The following is a 21,794-nucleotide window of genomic DNA, read 5'->3' as shown; positions in this document are numbered from 1 at the left end:
TTCTAATTCTGCTTGCCTGGCTCTCTTTTTTCATTCTCCCTCCCTACCTAACTTCCTTGAACATGTGTTTATTGTGTGTATACCAGGTATAATTCACTCATCAAGAATTACTGTCAGCTAACTAGAAAGAGAAAAACTAAAACCTTGTTTAATTATTTGTGTATATTTATATTATTCTAATTGTACAAATTTATGGGGTACAGAATAATAATTTGATACATGTATACAGTATGTAATGATACTGTAATTATGATAGTTAACATTTCCATTTCAACATTAAAAATTTTTGGATTAACATATAATAATTGAACTAATTTATGCAGTATAGTGTGATAAAATCCTTTTATTTAAACATCCAGTACCTCAGGAAATTTATTTGTATCAATCACTTGGCATTTCTTAAACTTTAAAATTGTATCTGGATGGTGCGGTGCTTAAACATGACATCTAAGACATGTTTTTATAAGTCCCATAGAACCCATACAATTTTTTGTCTTTATTACACAGTGTACTCTTAAAGGACAGGGTGTTTTTAGCTATCTAAAATTTTAAACATTTCCCTTATAAATAAACAGAATGACAGGTTGAAGAAGTGGAAAAGATTCCAGACCCCTGGCACACATTTCTTTCTATTCCTGCACACCACAATGTAATTCACCGTTTTAGCAGATACTCTAAATTTTATGAACCAAGTGACACCTCATAAGATAGGAATAATATCCAAAAATAGTTAAATTACTTACATAACCAATATACCACCAAACAAGAAGGAGATGAACAGCAACCAAAAGTTAAAATTAGCATCTGCTAAAGTGTGTTGCACAAGGAGAGAAAAAAATTAGATTTTCTGAGCCTTGAGTGTCATTTCTGAAGCCTAATTGCTTGTTGTAGTTTTTGCCAAGTGAAAATATCCAGGCTGTTCACTGGGTATTGCCACCTAATCATACATGAGCACAATTAAAATCAGTTTTTAGTGATACATGCATTGACAGTTAATGATAATTCGAGTAAAGATGAAATTTTTAAAACAAGGAAATATAAGTCAAACCATTCACATTGCACTCAATTATGAACAAAACAATCTGCATATGTAGTTTATATTAATATTTTTTTATTGTATACAAATGAAATACATGTTGTTTCTCTATTTATACATAGAGTCAAGGCATACCATTTGTGTAATCATACGTTTACATAGGGCAATGATGTTTATTTTGTTTTCCCTTCTCCCCCACGCCTCCCACCCCTCTTTTCCCTCTATACAGTCCTTCTTTCCTTCATTCTTACCGCTCTCCTTATCCCTAACCCTAAACCTAACCCTAAACCTAATGCTAACCCCTCCCACCCCCCATTATATGTCCTCATCCGCTTATCAGCGAGATCATTCGTCCTTTAGTTTTTTGAGATTGGCTTATCTCACTTAGCATGATATTCTCCAATTTCGTCCATTTGCCTACAAATGCCATAATTTTATCATTCTTCATTGCGGAGTAATATTCCATTGTATAAATATGCCACAGTTTCTTTATCCATTCATCAACTGAAGGGCATCTAGGTTGGTTCCACAATCTGACTATGGTGAATTGAGCAGCAATGAACATTGATGTGGCTGTATCTCTGTAGTATGCTGATTTTAAGTCCTTTGGGTATAGGCCAAGGAGTGGGATAGCTGGGTCAAATGGGGTTTCCATTCCAAGCTTTCTGAGGAATCTCCACACTGCTTTCCAGAGTGGCTGCACTAATTTGCAACCCCACCAGCAATGTATGAGTGTTCCTTTTTCACCACATCCTCGCCAACACCTATTGTTGCTTGTATTCTTGATAATCGCCATTCTAATTGGGGTGAGATGAAATCTTAGGGTAGTTTTGATTTGCATTTCCCTTATTACTAGGGATGTTGAACATTTTTTCATATGTTTGTTGATTACTTGTACATCTTCTTCTGTGAAGTGTCTGTTCATTTCCTTAGCCCATTTGTTGATTGGATTATTTGTATTCTTCGTGTAGAGTTTTTTGAGTTCTTTATAGATTCTGGAAATTAGCGCTCTATCTGAGGTATGGTTGGCAAAGATATTCTCCCACTCTGTAGGCTCTCTCTTCACATTTCTGATAGTTTCCTTTGCTGAGAGAAAGCTTTTTAGTTTGAATCTATCCCAGTTGTTGATTCTTGCTTTTATTTCTTGTGCTATGGGAGTCCTGTTAAGGAAGTCTGATCCTAAGCCAACACGTTGAAGATTTGGACCTACTTTTTCTTCTATACGATGCAGGGTCTCTGGTCTGATTCCGAGGTCCTTGATCCATTTTGAGTTGAGTTTTGTGTAGGGTGAGAGATAGGGGTTTAATTTAATTCTTTTGCATATGGTTTTCCAGTTTTCCCAGCACCATTTGTTGAAGAGGCTATCTTTTCTCCATTGCATATTTTTGGAACCTTTGTCTAGTATGAGAAAATTGTATTTATTTGGGTTGGTGTCCATGTCCTCTATTCTGTACCATTGATGTACCTGTCTATTTTGGTACCAAAACCATGCCGTTTTTGTTACTATTGCTTTGTAGTAGAGTTGAAGATCTGGTATTGCAATACCCCCTGCTTCGCTCTTGCTACTGAGGATAGCTTTAGCGATTCTAGGTTTTTTATTCTTCCAGATGAATTTCATAATTGCTTGCACTATTTCTGCAAGGTACATCATTGGGATTTTAATTGGAATTGCATTGAATCTGTATAGCACTTTAGGTAGTATAGCCATTTTGACAATATTAATTCTGCCTATCCAGGAACATGGGAGATCTTTCCATTTTCTAAGGTTTTCTTGAATTTCTTTCTTTAGTGTTCTGTAGTTCTCATTGTAGAGGTCTTTCACCTCTTTTGTGAGATTGATTCCCAAGTATTTTATTTTTTTCGATGCTATTGTGAATGGGGTAGTTTTCCTAATTTCTCTTTCTGAAGATTCATCACTTATGTATAAAAATGCATTGGATTTATGAGCATTGATCTTGTAACCTGCTACTTTACTGAATTCACTTATGAGTTCTAAAAGTTTTCTGGTGGAATTTCCAGGTTCCTCTAAATATATAATCATGTCATCAGCGAACAGGGATAGTTTGAGTTCTTCTTTTCCTATTCGTATCCCTTTAATTTCTTTGGTTTGTCTGATTGCTCTGGCTAGAGTCTCAAAGACGATGTTGAATAGAAGTGGTGAAAGAGGGCATCCCTGCCTTGTTCCAGTTTTTAGGGGGAACGCTTTCAGTTTTTCACCATTTAGAATGATATTAGCCATGGGCTTAGCATAGATGGCCTTTATAATGTTTAGGAATGTTCCCACTACCCCAAGTTTTTCTAGTGTTTTGAGCATGAAGGGATGCTGTATTTTATCGAATGCTTTTTCTGCATCTATTGAAATAATCATGTGATTCTTAACTTTAAGTCTGTTGATATGGTGAATGACATTTATTGATTTCCGAATGTTGAACCAACCTTGCATCCCTGGGATAAAACCCACTTGATTGTGGTGCACTATCTTTTTAATATATTTTTGTATGCGATTTGCTAAAATTTTGTTGAGAATTTTTGCGTCGATGTTCATTAAGGATATTGGTCTGAAATTTTCCTTCCTCGATGTGTCTCTGTCTGGTTTAGGTATCAGGGTGATATTGGCTTCATAGAACGAGTTTGGGAGGGTTCCCTCCTCTTCTATTTCATGGAATAGTTTGAGGAGTATTGGAATGAGCTCTTCTTTAAAGGTTTTGTAGAACTCGGCTGAGAACCCATCTGGTCCTGGACTTTTCTTTGTTGGTAGGCTTTTGATGACCTCTTCTATTTCATTGCTTGAAATTGGTTTATTTAAGTTGTGTATGTCCTCCTCATTCAGTTTAGGTAATTCATATGTCTCTAGAAATTTTTTGATGCCTTCGAGGTTTTCTGTTTTGTTGGAGTATAGATTTGTGAAATAGCTTCTAATTATGTTTTGTATTTCAGTCGTGTCTGTTGTGATGTTTCCTTGTTCATTCCAAATTTTAGTAATTTGAGTTTTCTCCCTCTTTCTCTTTGTTAGTGTGGCTAAGGGTTTATCAATTTTATTTATTTTTTCAAAGAACCAACTATTTATTTTGTTAATTTTTCCAATTGTTTCTTTTGTTTCAATTTCGTTGATTTCGGCTCTGATTTAACTATTTCCTGTCTTCTACTACTTTTGGTATTGGTCTGCTCTTCTTTTTCTAGCGCTTTGAGCTGTAGTGTTAAGTCGTTTATTTGTTGATTTCTACTTCTTTTTTGAATGCACCCCATGAAATAAATCTTCCTCTAAGTACTGCTTTCATAGTGTCCCAGAGATTTTGATATGATGTGTCTTTGTTCTCGTTTACTTCTAAGAATTTTTTTATTTCCCTCCTGATGTCTTCTGTTATCCATTCATCATATAATAGTGTATTATTTAATCTCCAGGTATTGGAGAAGTTTCTGTTTTTTATTCTGTCATTTATTTCTAATTTCAATCCATTATGATCTGATAGAGTACAAGGTAGTATCTCTATCTTCTTGTATTTGCTAACAGTAGCTTTGTGGCATAAAATATGGTCTATTTTAGAGAAGGATCCATGTGCTACCGAGAAGAAAGTGTATTCGTTCTTTGTTGGATGGTATATTCTATTTATGTCTGTTAAGTCTAAATTGTTGATTGTGTTGTTGAGATCTATAGTTTCTTTATTCAATTTTTGTTTGGATGATCTATCCAGTGGTGAGAGAGGTGTGTTAAAATCGCCTAGTATTATTGTGTTGTGGTCTATTTGATTTCTGGAATTGAGAAGGATTTGTTTGACGTACGTGGATGAGCCAATGTTCGGGGCATAGGTATTTATGATTGTTATGTCTTGCTGATTTATGCTTCCCTTAAGCAGCATGTAATGTCCTTCTTTATCCCTTCTGACTAGTTTTGGTTTGAAGTCCACATTATCTGAAATGAGGATGGATACTCCAGCTTTTTTGCTGTGTCCATGTGCATGGTATGTTTTTCCCCATCCTTTCACCTTTAGTCTATGGGTGTCTCTTTCTATGAGATGAGTCTCTTGCAGGCAGCATATTGTTGGATTTTTCTTTTTAATCCAATCTGCCAGTCTGTGTCTTTTGATTGATGAATTCAGGCCATTAACATTCAGGGTTATTATTGTGATATGATTTGTATTCCCAGTCAATTGACTCATATTTGGTTTTGACATGATTTGGTTTCTCCTTTATTTTGCTATTCCTTTAGGCTAGCACCTCCTGTTGCTGATTTGCATCGTTGTTTTTCATCTCTTCCTCATGGAATATTTTGCTGAGAATGTTCTGTAATGCTGGCTTTCTTTTTGTAAATTCCTTTAGCTTTTGTTTATCATGGAAGGATCTTATTTCATCATCAAATTTGAAGGTAAGTTTTGCTGGGTATAAGATTCTTGGTTGGCATTCGTTTTCTTTCAGGGCTTGGTATATGTTGTTCCAGGCCCTTCTAGCTTTTAGGGTCTGGATTGAAAAATCTGCTGATATTCTTATGGTTTCCCTCTGAATGTAATTTGATTCTTTTCTCTCGTGGCCTTTAAAATTCTGTCTTTATTTGGTATGTTAGGTATTTTCATAATAATGTGCCTTGGTGTGGGTCTGTTGTAATTTTGTATGTTTGGAGTTCTATAAGCCTCTTGTACTTGGTTTTCCATTTCATTCTTCAGATTTGGGAAATTTTCTGTTATTATTTCATTGAATAGATTGTTCATTCCTTTGGTTTGTTTCTCTAAGCCTTCCTCAATCCCAATAATTCTTAAATTTGGCCTTTTCATGATATCCCATAATTCTTGTAGATTCTGTTCATGATTTCTTACCATCTTTTCTGTTTGGCCAACTTTGCTTTCAAGATTAAATAATTTGTCTTCAATGTCTGAGGTTCTGTCTTCCAGGTGTTCTATCCTATTGGTTATACTTTCTATGGAGTTTTTAACTTGGTTTATTGTTTCCTTCATTTCAAGGATTTCAGTTTGTTTTTTTTTCAGTATCTCTAACTCTTTATTGAAATGATCTCTTGCTTCCCATATTTGGTCTTTTAACTGTTGATTGGTGTGATCATTTAATGCCTGCATTTGCTCTTTCATCTCCTCCTTCAATGCCTGCATTTGCTCTTTCATCTCCTCATTAGCTTCCCTGATCGTTTTAATTACGTACATTCTGAACTCCCTTTCTGACATTTCTTCTGCTGTGCTGTCATTGGGTTTTATTGATGTAGTATCTAGGTTTGTTTGGGACATTTTCTTCCCTTGTTTTCTCATATTGGTCAGTTGTCAGTGGGACCCTGAGATATTGCAGTTTTCCGCTATTGGCTTATAGTGTCCCGGTAGATTTCCAGTGTATCACCTCCCAGCCTTCAGTAGCCTGATGTCTTGGAGGAATCTGATAAAGCAGCGCATCCGAAGAAAACTGCCCCTAGCCCCCTACTGGTTCCACGGTTTGGAACTGGTTCTGTGCGGAAAGGCTCTCACTGTGGGCCTGCACCGTGCAGCTGGCCGTGTGGGAGGAGCCCACTGCCGGAGTGTGGAAGGCTACCTTGGGAAGACTCTAGCTGCCCTGCCTGGCTCCAATAAGCCACCTCTATCTGGACCTGCCACCCGGGCCGAGCTTTACCCAGTGGGCAGACTCACCTGTGGCTCTATTTCAGTCCGAGTCTCTCAATGCCTCCCCTTCTTGACTCCTGGGTTCTGGAGCAACTGGGGGTGCAGTCACTCTCTAGGCCGCCATCTTGGATCGCCCCGTGAAGAGAGCCTGTGGCCGGAGTGGGCAGAGCCGCCTGAAGAGGTCTCTGGCTGCCCTGCCCTGATCCCAGAGGCTGCTTGCGGATCGAAGCTCTCCGTTGGTTCGGGGGCTTGTGGCTGGTTCTATGTAGAAAGCCTCTCACTGGGCGGTCTGCTCCGAGAAGCTAGCCTTGAAAGGCACCTCCCACCGCAGGGGTCCAGGCTACTTGGGGAAGTCTCTGGCTGCCCTATCCTGGTCCCTGAAGGTGCTTTTGTGCCGGAGTACACTGCGCTACACTGGCTCCAGGACTCGGAGCTTGTTCTGGTCAGAAAGGCTCTCACTAGTGGGCCAATTCCGTTCCGAGAACCTGGAGAAGCTGGCTGTGTGGGCGGGGCCCACCGCCAGAGTGCGCAGGGCTGCCTGTGGATGACTCTAGCTGCCCTGCCCGGCTCCGATAAGCCTCCTCTATCTGGGCCTGCCACCCGGTCCGAGCTTTACCCAGTGGGCAGACTCACCCGTGGCTCTATTTCAGTCCGAGTCTCTCAATGCCTCCCCTTCTTAACTCCTGGGTTCTCGAACGACTGGGGGTGCAGTCTCCCTCTAGTCTGCCATCTTGGATCGCCTATATTAATATTTTGACCAAATATTGTTGGTGACTAGTCTCATTTGAGTTTTCATGCTGATGTTATGAGTAAAAAAAATGTATTTTAATGAAACTATGCTGAAAATAAATTTCTGGAGCATTCATTATGCCATTATTACATTTCACTTGAGGATATAATTCTCAGATAGACCTTGTGACAGTGTTTGTTTTGATGCTATTATCGGTCTGAAATTCATTTCAAGTGTAAACATTGATGCCTAGATTTGTTTTCTAGATTAATGAACTTCTACTTCATAAAATATTAAGTGTTTAATAGCTTCTCAGGAAATAATAGGACTAAATACAAGATATTTGACATGCTCTTGCTTAAAAGGATGCTGTTTCACCATTTTCTCTTCTATTAAATCTGTCATTTTCCCACTGAAACAATATCTTAGATGCTATGAGGTGATTATATATTTAGGTTAATTTCATGTATGAAATCATGACTCTAGGACCAAAGAATAAGGTGTCGTTCTAGGGTATGAGAGGAGGGGTGCCTTAGTTCTAGGAAGGCAGAGGAAGAATGCTGGAAGTTTCTTCTCACAACTACCTACTGTCTTTAATTCCAAATAGGCAGAGTTCTTTTGGATTCACTTGCTCCCATTTTTTTCCACATCCAAATTCTGTGTATAAGATAACACATTTTTTCTGAGTTTGTTTCAACTTAAATCATTCATCAATTGGCAAATTTCAGGCAACAGGGAGGTAAATTGTAATCTATCAGAAACCTAATTGTTTATTATTTCTTTTTTTTGTGATACTGAATCCTTCTGAAAATTTATCATAGACATCATCATAAAACTGAAAAGCAGAATATCCCTACTGTTCTTTATACCTACTAGGGGAAGCAAACTTAGAGAAGAGGGAGATTATCTTTACCTTTAATTTTTATTAGGGTTCAAATTATAAGTCATATTTTTATGGGCCGTAAAACCAAGTTGAAACTGAAAGTGAATTTACAATGGTTCTTAAACTCAAGACATTTTAGTCTAAAGGAAAATATGACAAATTTTAATAGCATATAATTTCTGATAAAACAACATTTATGCATTGAGATATGTCAGAAATCATAGTTTCTCAAAATATAGTCCTCACAAATCAGACATTTAGTCTTTGTATGAGTCAGTGTCGTCCTCCATCACTGGCATTATAAAGGAGCTTCAATGTATTTGTCATCGTATTTCCCAGGGTACATTCTCTGCTCATTCAAACTTGAGTCTGTAAAATAGTGGCCAAAATAAACATAGCAAAGAGAAAGAAATTTGAAACATGTTGAAGATTTGTAGGTATAGGATCATCACAGATTAATTACTGACCATACTTAAAGACATAGTAGAAAGGGAAATAGGTTTATTTGTTTTTGTTACTATCATGAAAAAAATCTGAAACTGGATAAATTTATAGAGAAAAGAAGTTCATTTAGTTTACAGTTATACAGGTTCAATGACCCAAATCTGGTGATGTCCTTGTTGCTGGCAGAGTTCAGAGGTGGTATGATATCACGTGGCAAGAGACAGGGATGTATATGCCCTTTCTGGTTGCTTTGCTCTTCTTCTTCTTCTTCTTTTTTTTTTTGTTTGAATATGGTTTATTTTGAAAGCACTGTTGTTCTTATATTTAATGAGGTTATTTCTGTTATCTTTGGAATGGAAGCATTTTTTTCCATTGATTCATTTTTTTTTTATTGTAAACAAATGGGGTACATCTTGTTTCTCTGGTTGTACATGAAGTAAATGCATACCATTTGTGTAATCATACAATTACACAGGGTAATGGTGTTTGATTCATTCTGTTATTTTTTCCTTCCCCCCTACCCCTCCCACCCCTCTTTTCCCTCTATACAGTCCCTTCTTCCTCCATTCTTGCCTCCCTCCCACCCCCCATTATGTGTCATCATCTGCTTATCAGCGAGATCATTCCTCCTTTGGTTTTTTGAGATTGGCTTATCTCACTTAGCATGATATTCTCCAATTTCATACATTTTCCTGCAAATGCCATAATTTTATTATTTTTTATGGCTGAGTAATATTCCATTGTATATATATATCACAGTTTCTTTATTCATTCATCAACTGAAGGACATCAGGTTGATTCCACTCTGGCTATTGTGAATTGAACAGCTATGAACATTGATGTGGCTGAATCACTGTAGTATGCTGATTTTAAGTCCTTTGGTATAGACCAAGGAATGGGATAGCTGGGTCAAATGGTGGTTCCATTCCAATTTTTCTAAGGAATTTCCATACTGCTTTCCAGAGTGGCTGCACTAATTTGCAACCCCGTCAGCAATGTATGAGTATACCTTTTTCCCACATCCTTGCCAACACCTATTGTTGCTTGCATTCTTGATAATCACTATTCTAATTGGGGTGAGATGGAATCTTAGGGTAGTTTTGATTTGCATTTCTCTTATTACTAGAGATGTTGAACATTTTTTTCACAAAAATATATTAAAAAGATAGTGCACCACGATCAAGTGGGTTTTATCCCAGGGATGCAAGGTTGATTCAACATTCAGAAATCAATAAATGTAATTCACCATATCAACAGACTTAAGTCAAGAAACACATGATTATTGCGGTAGATGGAGGAAAAAACATTTGATAGAATACAGCACCCCTTCATGCTCAAAACACTAGAAAAAATAGGGATAGTGGGAACATTCCTTAACATTGTAAAGGCCATCTATGCTAAGCCCATGGCCAATATCATTCTAAATGGTGTAAAACTGAAAGCATTCCCCCTAAAAACTGGAACAAGGCAGGGATGCCCTCTTTCACCACTTCTATTCAAAATTGTCCTTGAAACTCTAGTCAGAGCAATTAGACAGACCAAAGAAATTAAAGGGATAGGAATAGGAAAAGAAGAACTCAAAATATCCCTATTTGCCAATGACATGATTATATTGCTTTGCTCTTCTTATAAAGTCAACAGTGTTCAGTCATGGGAGTTCCACCTAGATGACCTTACTGAATTCTTCTCACCTCTGAATGATGCCACTTCTGTAGGTCGATTAAGTTTCCACCCTTTTAGTACTTCACTATTAGGATTAAATTTCAACATGTCACCGTGGGGAACACACTGAAACAATATCCAAACCATAGCAGTAAATTTTGTAGTAGGCAGCATAGAATATGAAGTTGTTGAGGATTAAATGTGTTGAGTACAAAACATTGATAAGACATTTAAATGGGATGGGCAAATGTCATATGTACATGGATCTCTTGAAGACAGGGATGGATTACTGAGATTTGAAATTTGTATTTTGTAAGTGGCTGATGAAGCCAGCCTATTGTCTACTTTTATCCAAGAGGAGGGTGGAGTCAAAGATGACCCAGGACATGATAGCAGTTGGGGTAGACAAAAGAAACACAAAATACTTACAAAGGAAGTCGGAAAAACTGCACTAAAATTAGGAGAAAATATTTATGAAGTGAAATTCTGTTATGAGAATTAAGAGAGAGTAGGATATCAGGGAGATAAAAGATCCAAAATAGCTGTAGAGGTGAAATAAGGGAAGGACTGCAACAGGTACAGTGCTCTTGCCTATTAGGAGACCACTAGGGATATTAATGAAATAAAACTCTGTGGTGTGGAGTGGAAGCTAGTGTCCAGCATGGATAGGAAATAAGGAATCCACATCAGAAAAAATTTAGAAGATATGGTCCTGGAAAAAAGAAAAATGAGAGACAAGGGACATGGATAAGAGCAGCTTTTGTTTTGAGAGTTTATGTTGATAGGTTCAAGGATTGGAAAAAGAGATGTTAACAGTACAGGAAGAGATGGGATCATTGATGATTTATGATTCTGAAAAGGTGAAATGAGATAGCCGCTGGGCTGGATTGTAGGTGAAGGAATGAGCCCTGTGGGAAGAGAAAGGTCATGGACATGGCGTGCTTTTACTGCCACTGATTGCTTAAAATTTCTGTTCTTGAAATTCACAGCGACACCTAATACTTTTCATGAACAGACTTTGCCAGGTTAGCAGAATTTAAACTGTTACCTGTAATTGCAGAAGTCATTTTAAATGTGTCTTAAATAAAGTTTATACTCCAATATGAGCAAAAGAAAAAAATGCTAAGATTATGAATAAAGATCTTTAAAAGTATTCACTTTGCTAATTCATCCTCCAAATTCAAACTGAATTGAATGAACAGTTTTTACTTTTCCTCTTTTTACAAGAAGGTACATTCTGTATTGACCAAGAATCTTATTAAAGAGTGGAAAGTGGCTTAATATGAGAAAATCAGTTAGGTTGACAAGCTATCAGCTTACCTGTAGTATATATCTCTGTGGTTATAAAACTTAAATTTATAAAAACAAAACTATGTAGTAAACAGCTAAACAGATGTTCTTGTCACTATCTTGTATCTTAATAAAATGATAAATAATAACCAAAGTGTGCTATGATTCTGCCACTTGGTTTGTCAAAAAATAATCCCCATTTGTATTCCTTTAAAAGTAGAAACATACCCCAACATTGTAAAAGCTATATATGCTAAACCCAAGGCCAACATCATCCTAAATGGAGAAAAAAATGAATGCATTCCCTCTAAAAACTGGAAAAGGCTAGGTTACCCTCTTTCACCACTTCTATTCAACATTGTCCCTGAAACTCTAGCCAGAGCAATTAGATGAAAGAAATTAAAGAGATGCGAATAGGAAAAGAATTCAAACTATCACTATTTGCTGATATATGATTCTAATATTTAGGAGATCCAAAAATTTCCACCAGAAAACTTATAGAACATATAAATGAATTCAGCAAAGTAGAAGAATATAAAATCAAGACTCATAAATCAAACATGTTTCTATACATCAGTGATGAATTCATTGAAAGAGAAATTAGGAAAACTATGCCATTTACAATAACCTCAAAAAAAAAAAAAAAAAAAAAAAAACCCCTTGGGAATCAATCTAACAAAAAAGGTAAAGGACCTCTACAAGAAAAACTACAGAACACTAAAGAAAGAAATTGAAGAAGACCTCAGATATGGAAAAATCTCCCATGCTCTTTGATAGATGGAATTAATATTATCAAAATGATCATACTACCAAAAGCATTATATGGAGTTAATGCAATTCCTATTAAAATCCCAATGACATTCTTCATAGAAATAGAAAAAACAATCATTAAATTCATTTGGAAAAATAAGAGACCTGGAAGAGTCCAAGAAATCCTTAGCAAGAAGAGTGAAACAGGAATCATCACAATAACAGACCTTAAAATATACTACAGAGCCATAGTAACAAAAACAACATGGTGTTGGCACCAAAACAGAAATGTAGACCAATGGTAGAGAATAGAGGACACAGAGGCAAACTCACATAAATATAGTTATCTCATATAAACAAAGGTGCCAAAAACATTAACTGGAGAAAAGATTGCCTCTAAACAAATCGTACTGGGAAAACTGGAAATCCATATGCTGCAAAATGAAATTAAACCTTTATCTCTCACCCTGCATGAAACTTTGAACTCAAAGTAGACCAAAGACTTAGGCACTAGAACAGAGACCCTGTGACTACTAGAAGAAAAAGTAGGCCCAAATCTTCACCACGTTGACCTAGGAACTGAACTTCCTTAACAAGATGCCTAAAGCACAAGAAGTAAAATAAAGAATCAATAAATAGGGTGGAAGCAAATTTAAAAGCTTCTTTACAGCAAAGAAATCAATCAAGAACATGAAGACAGAGCCTACAGAACGGGAGAGAATCTTTGCCACCTGCACCTCTGATGGAGCATTAATTTCCAGAATATATAAAGAACTTAAAAAAGTTGACACCAAAAAAACCCAAATAACCCAATCAATAAATGGGTTAAGGAACTGAACAGACACTTCACAGAAGAAGAAATACAGTCAACAGATATATGAAAAAATGTTCAACATCTCTAGAAATTAGAGAAATGTAAACTAAAATTACACAGAAATAATATCTCACTCCAGGCAGAATGGCAATTATCAAGAATACAAGCAACAATAAATGTTGGTGAGGATGTTTGGGAAAAGGTACACTCATACACTGCTGGTGGGACTGCAAATTGGTGCAACCACTCTGAAAAAGCAGTATAGAGATTCTTCAGAAAACCTGGAATGGAACCACCATATGACCCAGTTATCCCACTCCTCCGTTTATACCCAAAGAACTTAAAATCCACATATTATAGTGATGCAAACACATCAATGTTTATAGCAGCTCAATTCACAATAGTTACGCTATGGAACCAACCTAGGTGTCCTTCAATAAATGAATAGATAAAGAAAATGTGGTACATATACACAATGGAATATTATTCAACTGGCATTTGCTGGTAAATGGATGGACCTGGAGGCAATCATGCTAAGTGAAATAAGCCAATCCCCCAAAACCAAAGTTCAAATGTTTTCTCTGATACATGGATGCTATTTCACAATAAGGAGTGGGCATTGCTAGGGAAGAATAGAGATAATCTGGATTAGACAGAGTGGGGAGTAAAGGAAGGGGAGAAGGTATGGTGGTAGGAAGGATAGTAGAATGAATCATACATTATCCTATGTGCATATATGATTACATTACCCAGGTGGTTCTACATTATGTACAACCAGAATGAAGAATACTCCATTTACTGATGATGTGTCAAAATGCATTCAACTGTCATCTATAACTAATTAGAACAAATATGAAAAGAAGATTACATTTGCTATTAAAAAAATTTTATGCAAATTCTGTGTTGGAAAAAATAAAGCCAAGGACAAGAATGTTCTACAAATCTAGGGAGCAAAGTTTTTTTTGTCACTTATATGTAAAAATATATAAAATGTAAAATTTATTTGATTTTTAATTTTGTTTTTATAAAATTATATGTATTTAAGGTATACAACACCGCAATCAACAAAATAAAAAAAGGCAACCCACAAGGTGGGGAAAATATTTGCAAACTGAATATCTGATAAGGAATTAATATACAAAAAGTTCCTCAGGACAAAAAAAAAGGTGTTTTGAATGAGTGTTGTATAGAAAAAATCATTGTACATTCATGTGAATGAAAAGGGAAAACTAAATCCAAATAATTTACTATTGTAAATCTTAGTTTAAAAATCTGAAGAATGACAACAAGTAAGTCTAATTAAAATGGTGCTGTGACTAGTAGGGATTGTGCAGTCAACAACCTGGCACAGTACTTCAGACCAAGGAAGTACCTGATAAAGATTAGTTTCCTGCCAAGGTAAAACAATGAGATGACTTGCTTTATTCATTGTAGGTAATTTCTCATCTGTAAATTGGGGAGAAAACCTGATTCTCAGAGGTTTGACAATTGAATGAAATGATATATCTACATTAGTTAACCTACCTTCTCACACAGTAAAACCTCCATGAAAGCTAGTCATTATCATTCCTTCATGTTACCCTTCTGTCCTCTTCTCTTTCTTGCTGTCCTTTCTATCAAGTATTTATAAACATTTACATTATATTATGCTATAAGCAATCTAGATATAATTTAAAGTACACTGGGAGAATGTGTATAGGTTATATGCAAATTCTTTCCATTTTATATAAGGAAATGGAACAACCTGGATTTTGGTATCCACGTGGGTCCTGGAAACTGTCCCCAGTAGATACTGAAGTATGACTGTCCTGGTTAAATGCAGAAACACAGGAAGAATTTTCTGGTCTTTTATCCTACCTTTTTATTTGCAATTTAGGTCATTAGAATTAAAATTTTATAACATCTTACAATTATAGAAATAATGTATATTTATTTCAAGATATATAAAATACATAAAAATTTCATCTTATTTATGATGATTTTCATGTTTCTTTTTTAGTATGGTTTGAACCCACAATCTTTTCATATAATTTGATTGAAATGGTATATGAAATTTTAAATACTGATTTTTCTACCTTCCAAAAACATTTTCCCACATTCTTTGAAAATATTTTCTTAAGACTACATAACCTCATATTATATAGATATGCATATATATTTAGTGTTTCCATTATTTTAGGACATTAGGTTATTTCTAAATTTTGCTATTGCAAGTACTGTGACAGTGAATATCTTTGCATATAAATCATGCTCTACATTTCCATGTTCTTATGAAAATTTATTGAGCGGAATTAATTTAGGAAATTTTTTAAAATGTATAATCATTGCATAGGAAGAGGAACACAAAGACTAAACCTTAACCGAAGATATTTACTATGTTCTGATGAAGCTTAAACTGCTTTCCAAGAGTTTCTTATAGAAGATAACATAATATGGGAAATTGTTTGTTGTAAAGAAATTTAATATATCTTGAAAAAATTGTGTGTTATTTCTTGGCTTCAATTAGGTCATAGCTGTTATCTAAGGTAGAAATTATTTCCTTTGTCTGTTAATAGCTAAGAAAACTTAATGCTGAAAGTAATACAGCATAATATGTTTCATTGTAGTTTTTATTTATTTATTTCCACATATATAACACAGGACAGGCACTGTAGAACTCTGGATCCCAAAGAGTATTGTAATCGTAATCCTTGATGAAGAGAATAACTGCATTTTCAATATTTTTTCAATTTGCCTAAAAATGTAATCTGAAGGTTTCTAATCTTTACATATGTTAAAGGCAGTTACCGTATGTGCTCTTTTATATCTTAAAATTTCTTTAACATTTATTTTGCCCAAGTAGTAATTAAGGTTGATAAATGAATAAACGGAAACACATCAGAATCTACATGAGAGTAACCTAAGAAATGGATGGAGCTCACTGAAAAGAAAGCTTCTGCCTTGTAAGGTATCTGCAATGATCATATTTACTCACTTTTATCTGTGTTGCTATTTCCATTTTTATCTCTGATGCATATTTAGTGTCCAGATCCATCATGCAAACAGGACCTGCTGGCCTATCTGGAACAAATTAAGTTCTACTCCCATCAACTGAAAATCTGCAGTCAAGTTAAAGCTGAGATCCAGAACCTGGGGGGAGAGCTCATCATGTCAGCTGTGAGTACTATGGGGTACTTGCTCCATCACAGGTGGAAGGTGCTTGAAACAGAGCAGCTATGCCCCAGCTTACACCACCAAACCTGCTAGATAAACTCACATTAGAACAAACTATCAGAATTTGTATAAAAGTCTATGTCACTAAACTAATGGGTAGATACAACTTGTTTTTATTTATTTCAGATATTAAAGAATAAATCAAATGTTATAAACCACTGGAATGAGAAATGCATGATAAGTTAGAACACAATTTTCAGACTTCAGAGAGTGTACAGATGGAACTCTGATTGAATAGTGTAATCTCTACAAAATCAGTGTGGGGCTGCAAATCAATAAAATGATTGCTTTATTGCCATTAATTGATATCCATTTTTTCACATATTCTTTTCTGCCATATTGGAATTAAGGGTTTGAGATTTTTAGAAACTGTATTTACTTTTATAAGTGGAGTATGATAAAACATAGATTTAGAGGAGCTTGTGTAAATTCTTTGATAGCTTTGAGTTTGAAGCTGCTTTAAAATTACCATGGTAGAAATAAAATCTAACTTTTCTATTCATCTTTTAATAACAGTAAATCATTTCTCTAGAGCAGGTATGGTAATAAAATAATATTTGATATCTATATTAGATTCAGTTATCAGTGACTTTGGAAAGGACATGGAGGAAGATTATAAATATAAGTTAAAATGAAACTGTATGAACATTCTAGGAACTTACATTCCTTAGAACAAATTTTTTAAAATTACACCAATGTACTTATAAATTTGTGACATCTAAGGTCTCTGTGTCCTGGCATTGAACTTTTCTCAATGAACTAACGTCCCTGAATAGAATATAACTGCAAAAACATAAGCAAAAGATCATCATCGAGGGTGGAGGGGGAAAATTAATCCTTACTGTCTATCTCTTGTCTGTATTTTATCTCAATCTTCACAATAGTATGCCAGACAGATCATTTATTTGCTTGTTTTGTTTTCTTTAATATATCAAAAAAATGAAATTCAGAAAGGTTAAATAGCTTCCCCAACATTATGCTAGTAAATGGCAGATCTGGAGCTTACCTTAAAAGTCCTGTGCTTTCTCTGCTCAGGTGGACAACCATATGTCTATGGGGACCTGAAGAACACAAGTCAAAAGTGGAAATTATGTTGTGGGACTGCCTTATGACTTATAAAGATTAATTTCTTTCATATGCAGATTTTACAAAAACAAATACAGAAATATAAAATGTGTAATACTGGTGCTCTTTGAATTTTCAAAGGAGAGCAATGCATTTCAAGTAGTCATAAGCCATGTGAAGAGAAATATATGTGTGTAGATACAAATATACATACATATATAAATACCTATATAAATATATCCAAATACACATAAGCCCCTGTGAGTATGCATTCCATGTGCTCCTTGAATTATGGGATTCTATACTGATCAACCCTTTTTAAATTGAAAATATCCTGAGTCAAAATGGATTTAATACATGTAGCCTACTGAACATCATAACTTACCTTAGTTTACCTTAAACATGCTCAGAATACTTATAATAGTCTGCAGTTGAGCAAAGTCATCTAACACAAAGACTTTTTTATAATAATGTGTTGAATATCTCTTATAACTTATTGAATATCTGCATCCAGAAAATGCTGGTAACACAGTACATTGTGAAGTATCAGTTGTCATTCACCCTCATGATCATGTGACTGATTGGTAGCCTAGTTTCCAATATGGTACCACATATTGTGATCCAAGAAAAGATCAAAATTCAAATTTTGAATTACATGTATCACTTTCTTATTATCTGAAAGTTAAAAATTATGTCAAATCATCATAAGACATGGACCATCTATGTATGAATAATTTACATATATACTGGGCATATATATATTTATTACAAATTTTACAGATAGATTTTTAGACAGGAGCCATTTAAAATCCACAATTTATTATTTGAAAGTTGAGTCATTAACTGGCACAGTGGTACACACACCTGCAATCCCAGTGACTTAGGAGGCTAAAGGCAGGAGGATCACAAGTTCAAAGCCATTCTCAGCAACTTAGTGAGGCCCTAAGCAATTTAATGAGACCCTGTCTCAAAATAAAAGATAAAAAGGTCCAAGCATGTGGCTCAGTGTTAGAGCCCCACTGGATTCAATCCCCAGTACCAAGGGAGGAGGAAAAAAAAAAAGAAATAAATTCCATATCAATTGGTAGTCACTCCACTGCCCTTTAACAACACAACCCCCCCAACCCTGAAGCTCTAGACAACCTCTAATCTACGTTCTGTCTTTATAGATTTGTGAAATGTCACATTCAACACCAGATAAAATAGATTTGAGAACAAAGAAAATTAAGCTTGGTGCAGTGACACATGCCTGTAATCCCAGAGACTCAGGAGGCTGAGGCAGGAGGACTGCAAGTTCGAAGTCAGCAAGGCCCTAAGCGACTTATCAAGACCCTGTCTCAAAATAAAAAGCTTTTAGAAAAAGGGCTGGGGATGTAGCTCAGGGGTAAAGCACCCCTGCATTCAATCCCTACTGCCAAAGAAAGGGGGGGGGTTAAAAAAGAAGTTGAGTCAGTATATAGAAGGAGGAATAACATTGCAAATCCAGATTAATGAATAAAAATATATATGTGATACATATATGTACACATGTATATATATTAAACTTCATTGTATCTACATTTTGAACTGTTAGACATCTAGTCTTCATTTCTCACTTATATTATACTACTTTTAAAATATTAAAAATATATATTTGGAGACAAATATCTGTCTTCTTTTCATTTTTCTCAATTTCACACACCATTCTTGATAAGGTTTAATATTATATACATGAATGAGTATGGCATAATGAATCCCACTATTATGTATAATAATAACGCACCAATAAATTTTTTTAAAATTAATAACCTAGTATTTTTAGGAAAATACAAATATTATTTTCCAAATATCTGTCACTTTCTTGTGTTGTCTAAAGATAAATGTAGAAAAATATTTTGATAAAAGACCAGATTCTGTATAAATGTTAAAATATATCACTGTTAATTATGCCAGTAAAATATATTCTTCTCTAGAAGTGTAGATAAAGTTTGTATTCCTATTTGGTATGATGATTCAAATTCATGAACTTTGCATATTTTACAGATAGATTAGGCAGAAGCCATTTAGAATCTACAATTTACAATTTAAAAACTGAGTCATTATATAAACGAAGGCACAGTATTACAATGCAGAACTATTTGTCATCATTTGGCCCACAATTTCCCATTAGAAAAAATAAATCTGCAAAAAGAGCGTGTCCCCTTTCATATTCTTCTCTACAACTGTTAACAGGTAGATCCTAGAAAGCTTTTAGCATACATTTCATTTATGTGTGCCCAAGCATCCTTGCTATATTCTCTCAGTGACCCTGAGATCTTGTCTTTTCCCCCCTCTTTCTTCTTTAAGTTGTGAAGATCTAATTTATTTTTCTATGAAGTCTCTTGTAAAGTACTAAGCAAAATTTTAAAGCAGAGAAACTCATTAAGAAGTTCAGAAATTTGGTATTCAAAACTGCAAACTATTCAAAGTTCACTTAAAGTTTGCATTTCAAGATCAGATTTATCAAACACTGCCTTTGGTAAATATGTTTGATTTTAAAAGAGGTAAATATGAATGAGATGCATTCCTGAAATTAATGGTAGAACAAATTCTGGGTCTGGAGTGTGAAGGTTTAGGATAAAAAACATGAACTCATAACATAAAAGAATTTGAAAGCCATTTAATTTAAATTATTTTCCAATAATTCTTACATCTCTACTGGAAGCACTTACCCTGTAGTTGCATGTTTTACCTTTAAGGAAAGCAAAGTGTAGTTAGTTCCATCTGTTACAATGGATTGAGTACCCTCTGTGTGCCAAGCATAGCTAGAGGATGCAGAGATGAGTATATCGTGACTTTGTCTATGATGCTCAAATACATACAAAATTAAGAAACAAAATATTCTTAAACATATAAAAATGATTCTGGAACAATGTAATAAACTAGTGGTATGCATGAATGCACATAGTTTAACTGAGAAGGGAATAATTAATTCTTCAAAAGTGTAGAGTAGGCAAGAAAAAGCTCTATAAGTGGCTTTATCCTAAATTAGGACTTGATGAATAAGTAGAAAACAAATGTGTAGTTTTGAGAAAAGAGCAAGAGAAGGATTCAAAGAAGATAGTATGAACAAGATAAAAAGACAGAAATAAGAAAGATGCACAGTGTTATGCAAGTGGCAAGCAGCGTGACATCACTGAACACACTTTTGCTTGTACTGTTGGAGTATAGTGAGACCCAGTGACAGAACAAAAGCTGTAAATGAAATGAGGGGGCGCTCAAAAAGGATCTTTTATAACATTTTATCTTCATCCTAGAGACAATCAATTTTTTTTTTTCAGTTTTGTGGTCATAAACAGATCTATGTATTTGGAAGCTAACTGTTTTAATAAGGTGGTGATAGAGTGGAAAGATGAGGGCCTGGAGGGTAGAGGCCTATTTAGAAATAAAAAAAAAAAAATCCAAGTGAGAACCTGGATTCGGGCAATCTTGGTGACCATGGCAAGCAGTGTATCCATACAAGAAAACATTTTGAGGATAAATTGTGCGGGCCACTACTCACACTACTACTGGGTATTAAGTGTGAAGAAGAAAGAAGCATTAAGACTTCCACTAAGGTTTTAGGCTTTGGCAGCTTACTTCATCAACAGTGATATCACTAACTAAAACCTACATATAAAGGGAAGAGCAGGTTAGGAGAGGTAAGAAAACACACAGGAATTTTGTTAGTTGAATTTAGGTGACTCAGCAATATCCGAAGAGAACGATCCAGGAGTTGCGTATGTGGTTCTATAACTCTGGAAAGAGGTGAAATAGATGGGACCATCCAGTGAGATTATACTGGATAAGATTTTTTAAAAAAAAGTTGAAATAACAAGAGCAATATTTTCTTTCCAAAAAGCAATCCCAATATACCTTTCTCAGATACAGACACTTCATTTGGCAGTTTAAACAAATAGGAAGTTGACTGTCTTCATAGAGAGAGTCTGAGCACTGCCAAGTCAGGATTGTCATGGTAGCTACTCAACCATCAGGGACATAGGTACCTTTGTGTTCCTGCTTTATTATTTCTGCATTTTGACTTTCATTATTATCAAGGTAGAAAATGTGGCTTCTCTAGTTCTATCAATGACTTTTATATTCCAGACCATAAGAACAAAGAGGAACAGAAATGCAAACATTTCTTACATCATTTCAAAGATTCTTCTGGGAAGTCCATTCCAAATGCATTCTCTAACATGCGTCCGTAACTTTGTCATAAACTATACCTAACTGCAAGGAATGCTGAAATATGTAGATTTGTTTGTTTGTTTGTTTGTGTTAATCTAGGCACATTGCTTTCCTCAATGTAATCAAAA

The 21,794-nt window shown here is 35.2% G+C and overlaps 1 protein-coding gene across 4 annotated transcripts in view; it reads left to right on the top strand.

Moving 5' to 3' along the window:
* Ctnna3 (catenin alpha 3) overlaps window positions 1–21,794 on the top strand; it is a 1,721,400-nt gene that overhangs the window by 1,649,158 nt on the left and 50,448 nt on the right. For all 4 annotated transcript variants that reach the window (XM_047553944.1, XM_047553945.1, XM_047553946.1 and 1 more), the window contains one exon: window positions 16,222–16,356. In XM_047553944.1, the coding sequence (XP_047409900.1) occupies window positions 16,222–16,356 (135 nt within the window). The remainder of the gene's footprint in view (window positions 1–16,221; window positions 16,357–21,794) is intronic.

This window comes from Sciurus carolinensis, chromosome 5 (genome assembly GCF_902686445.1).
Source record: "Sciurus carolinensis chromosome 5, mSciCar1.2, whole genome shotgun sequence".
Taxonomy (NCBI): domain Eukaryota; kingdom Metazoa; phylum Chordata; class Mammalia; order Rodentia; family Sciuridae; genus Sciurus; species Sciurus carolinensis.
Note: the sequence above shows the minus strand (reverse complement) of the source record. Positions and strands in the feature narration are given on the sequence as shown.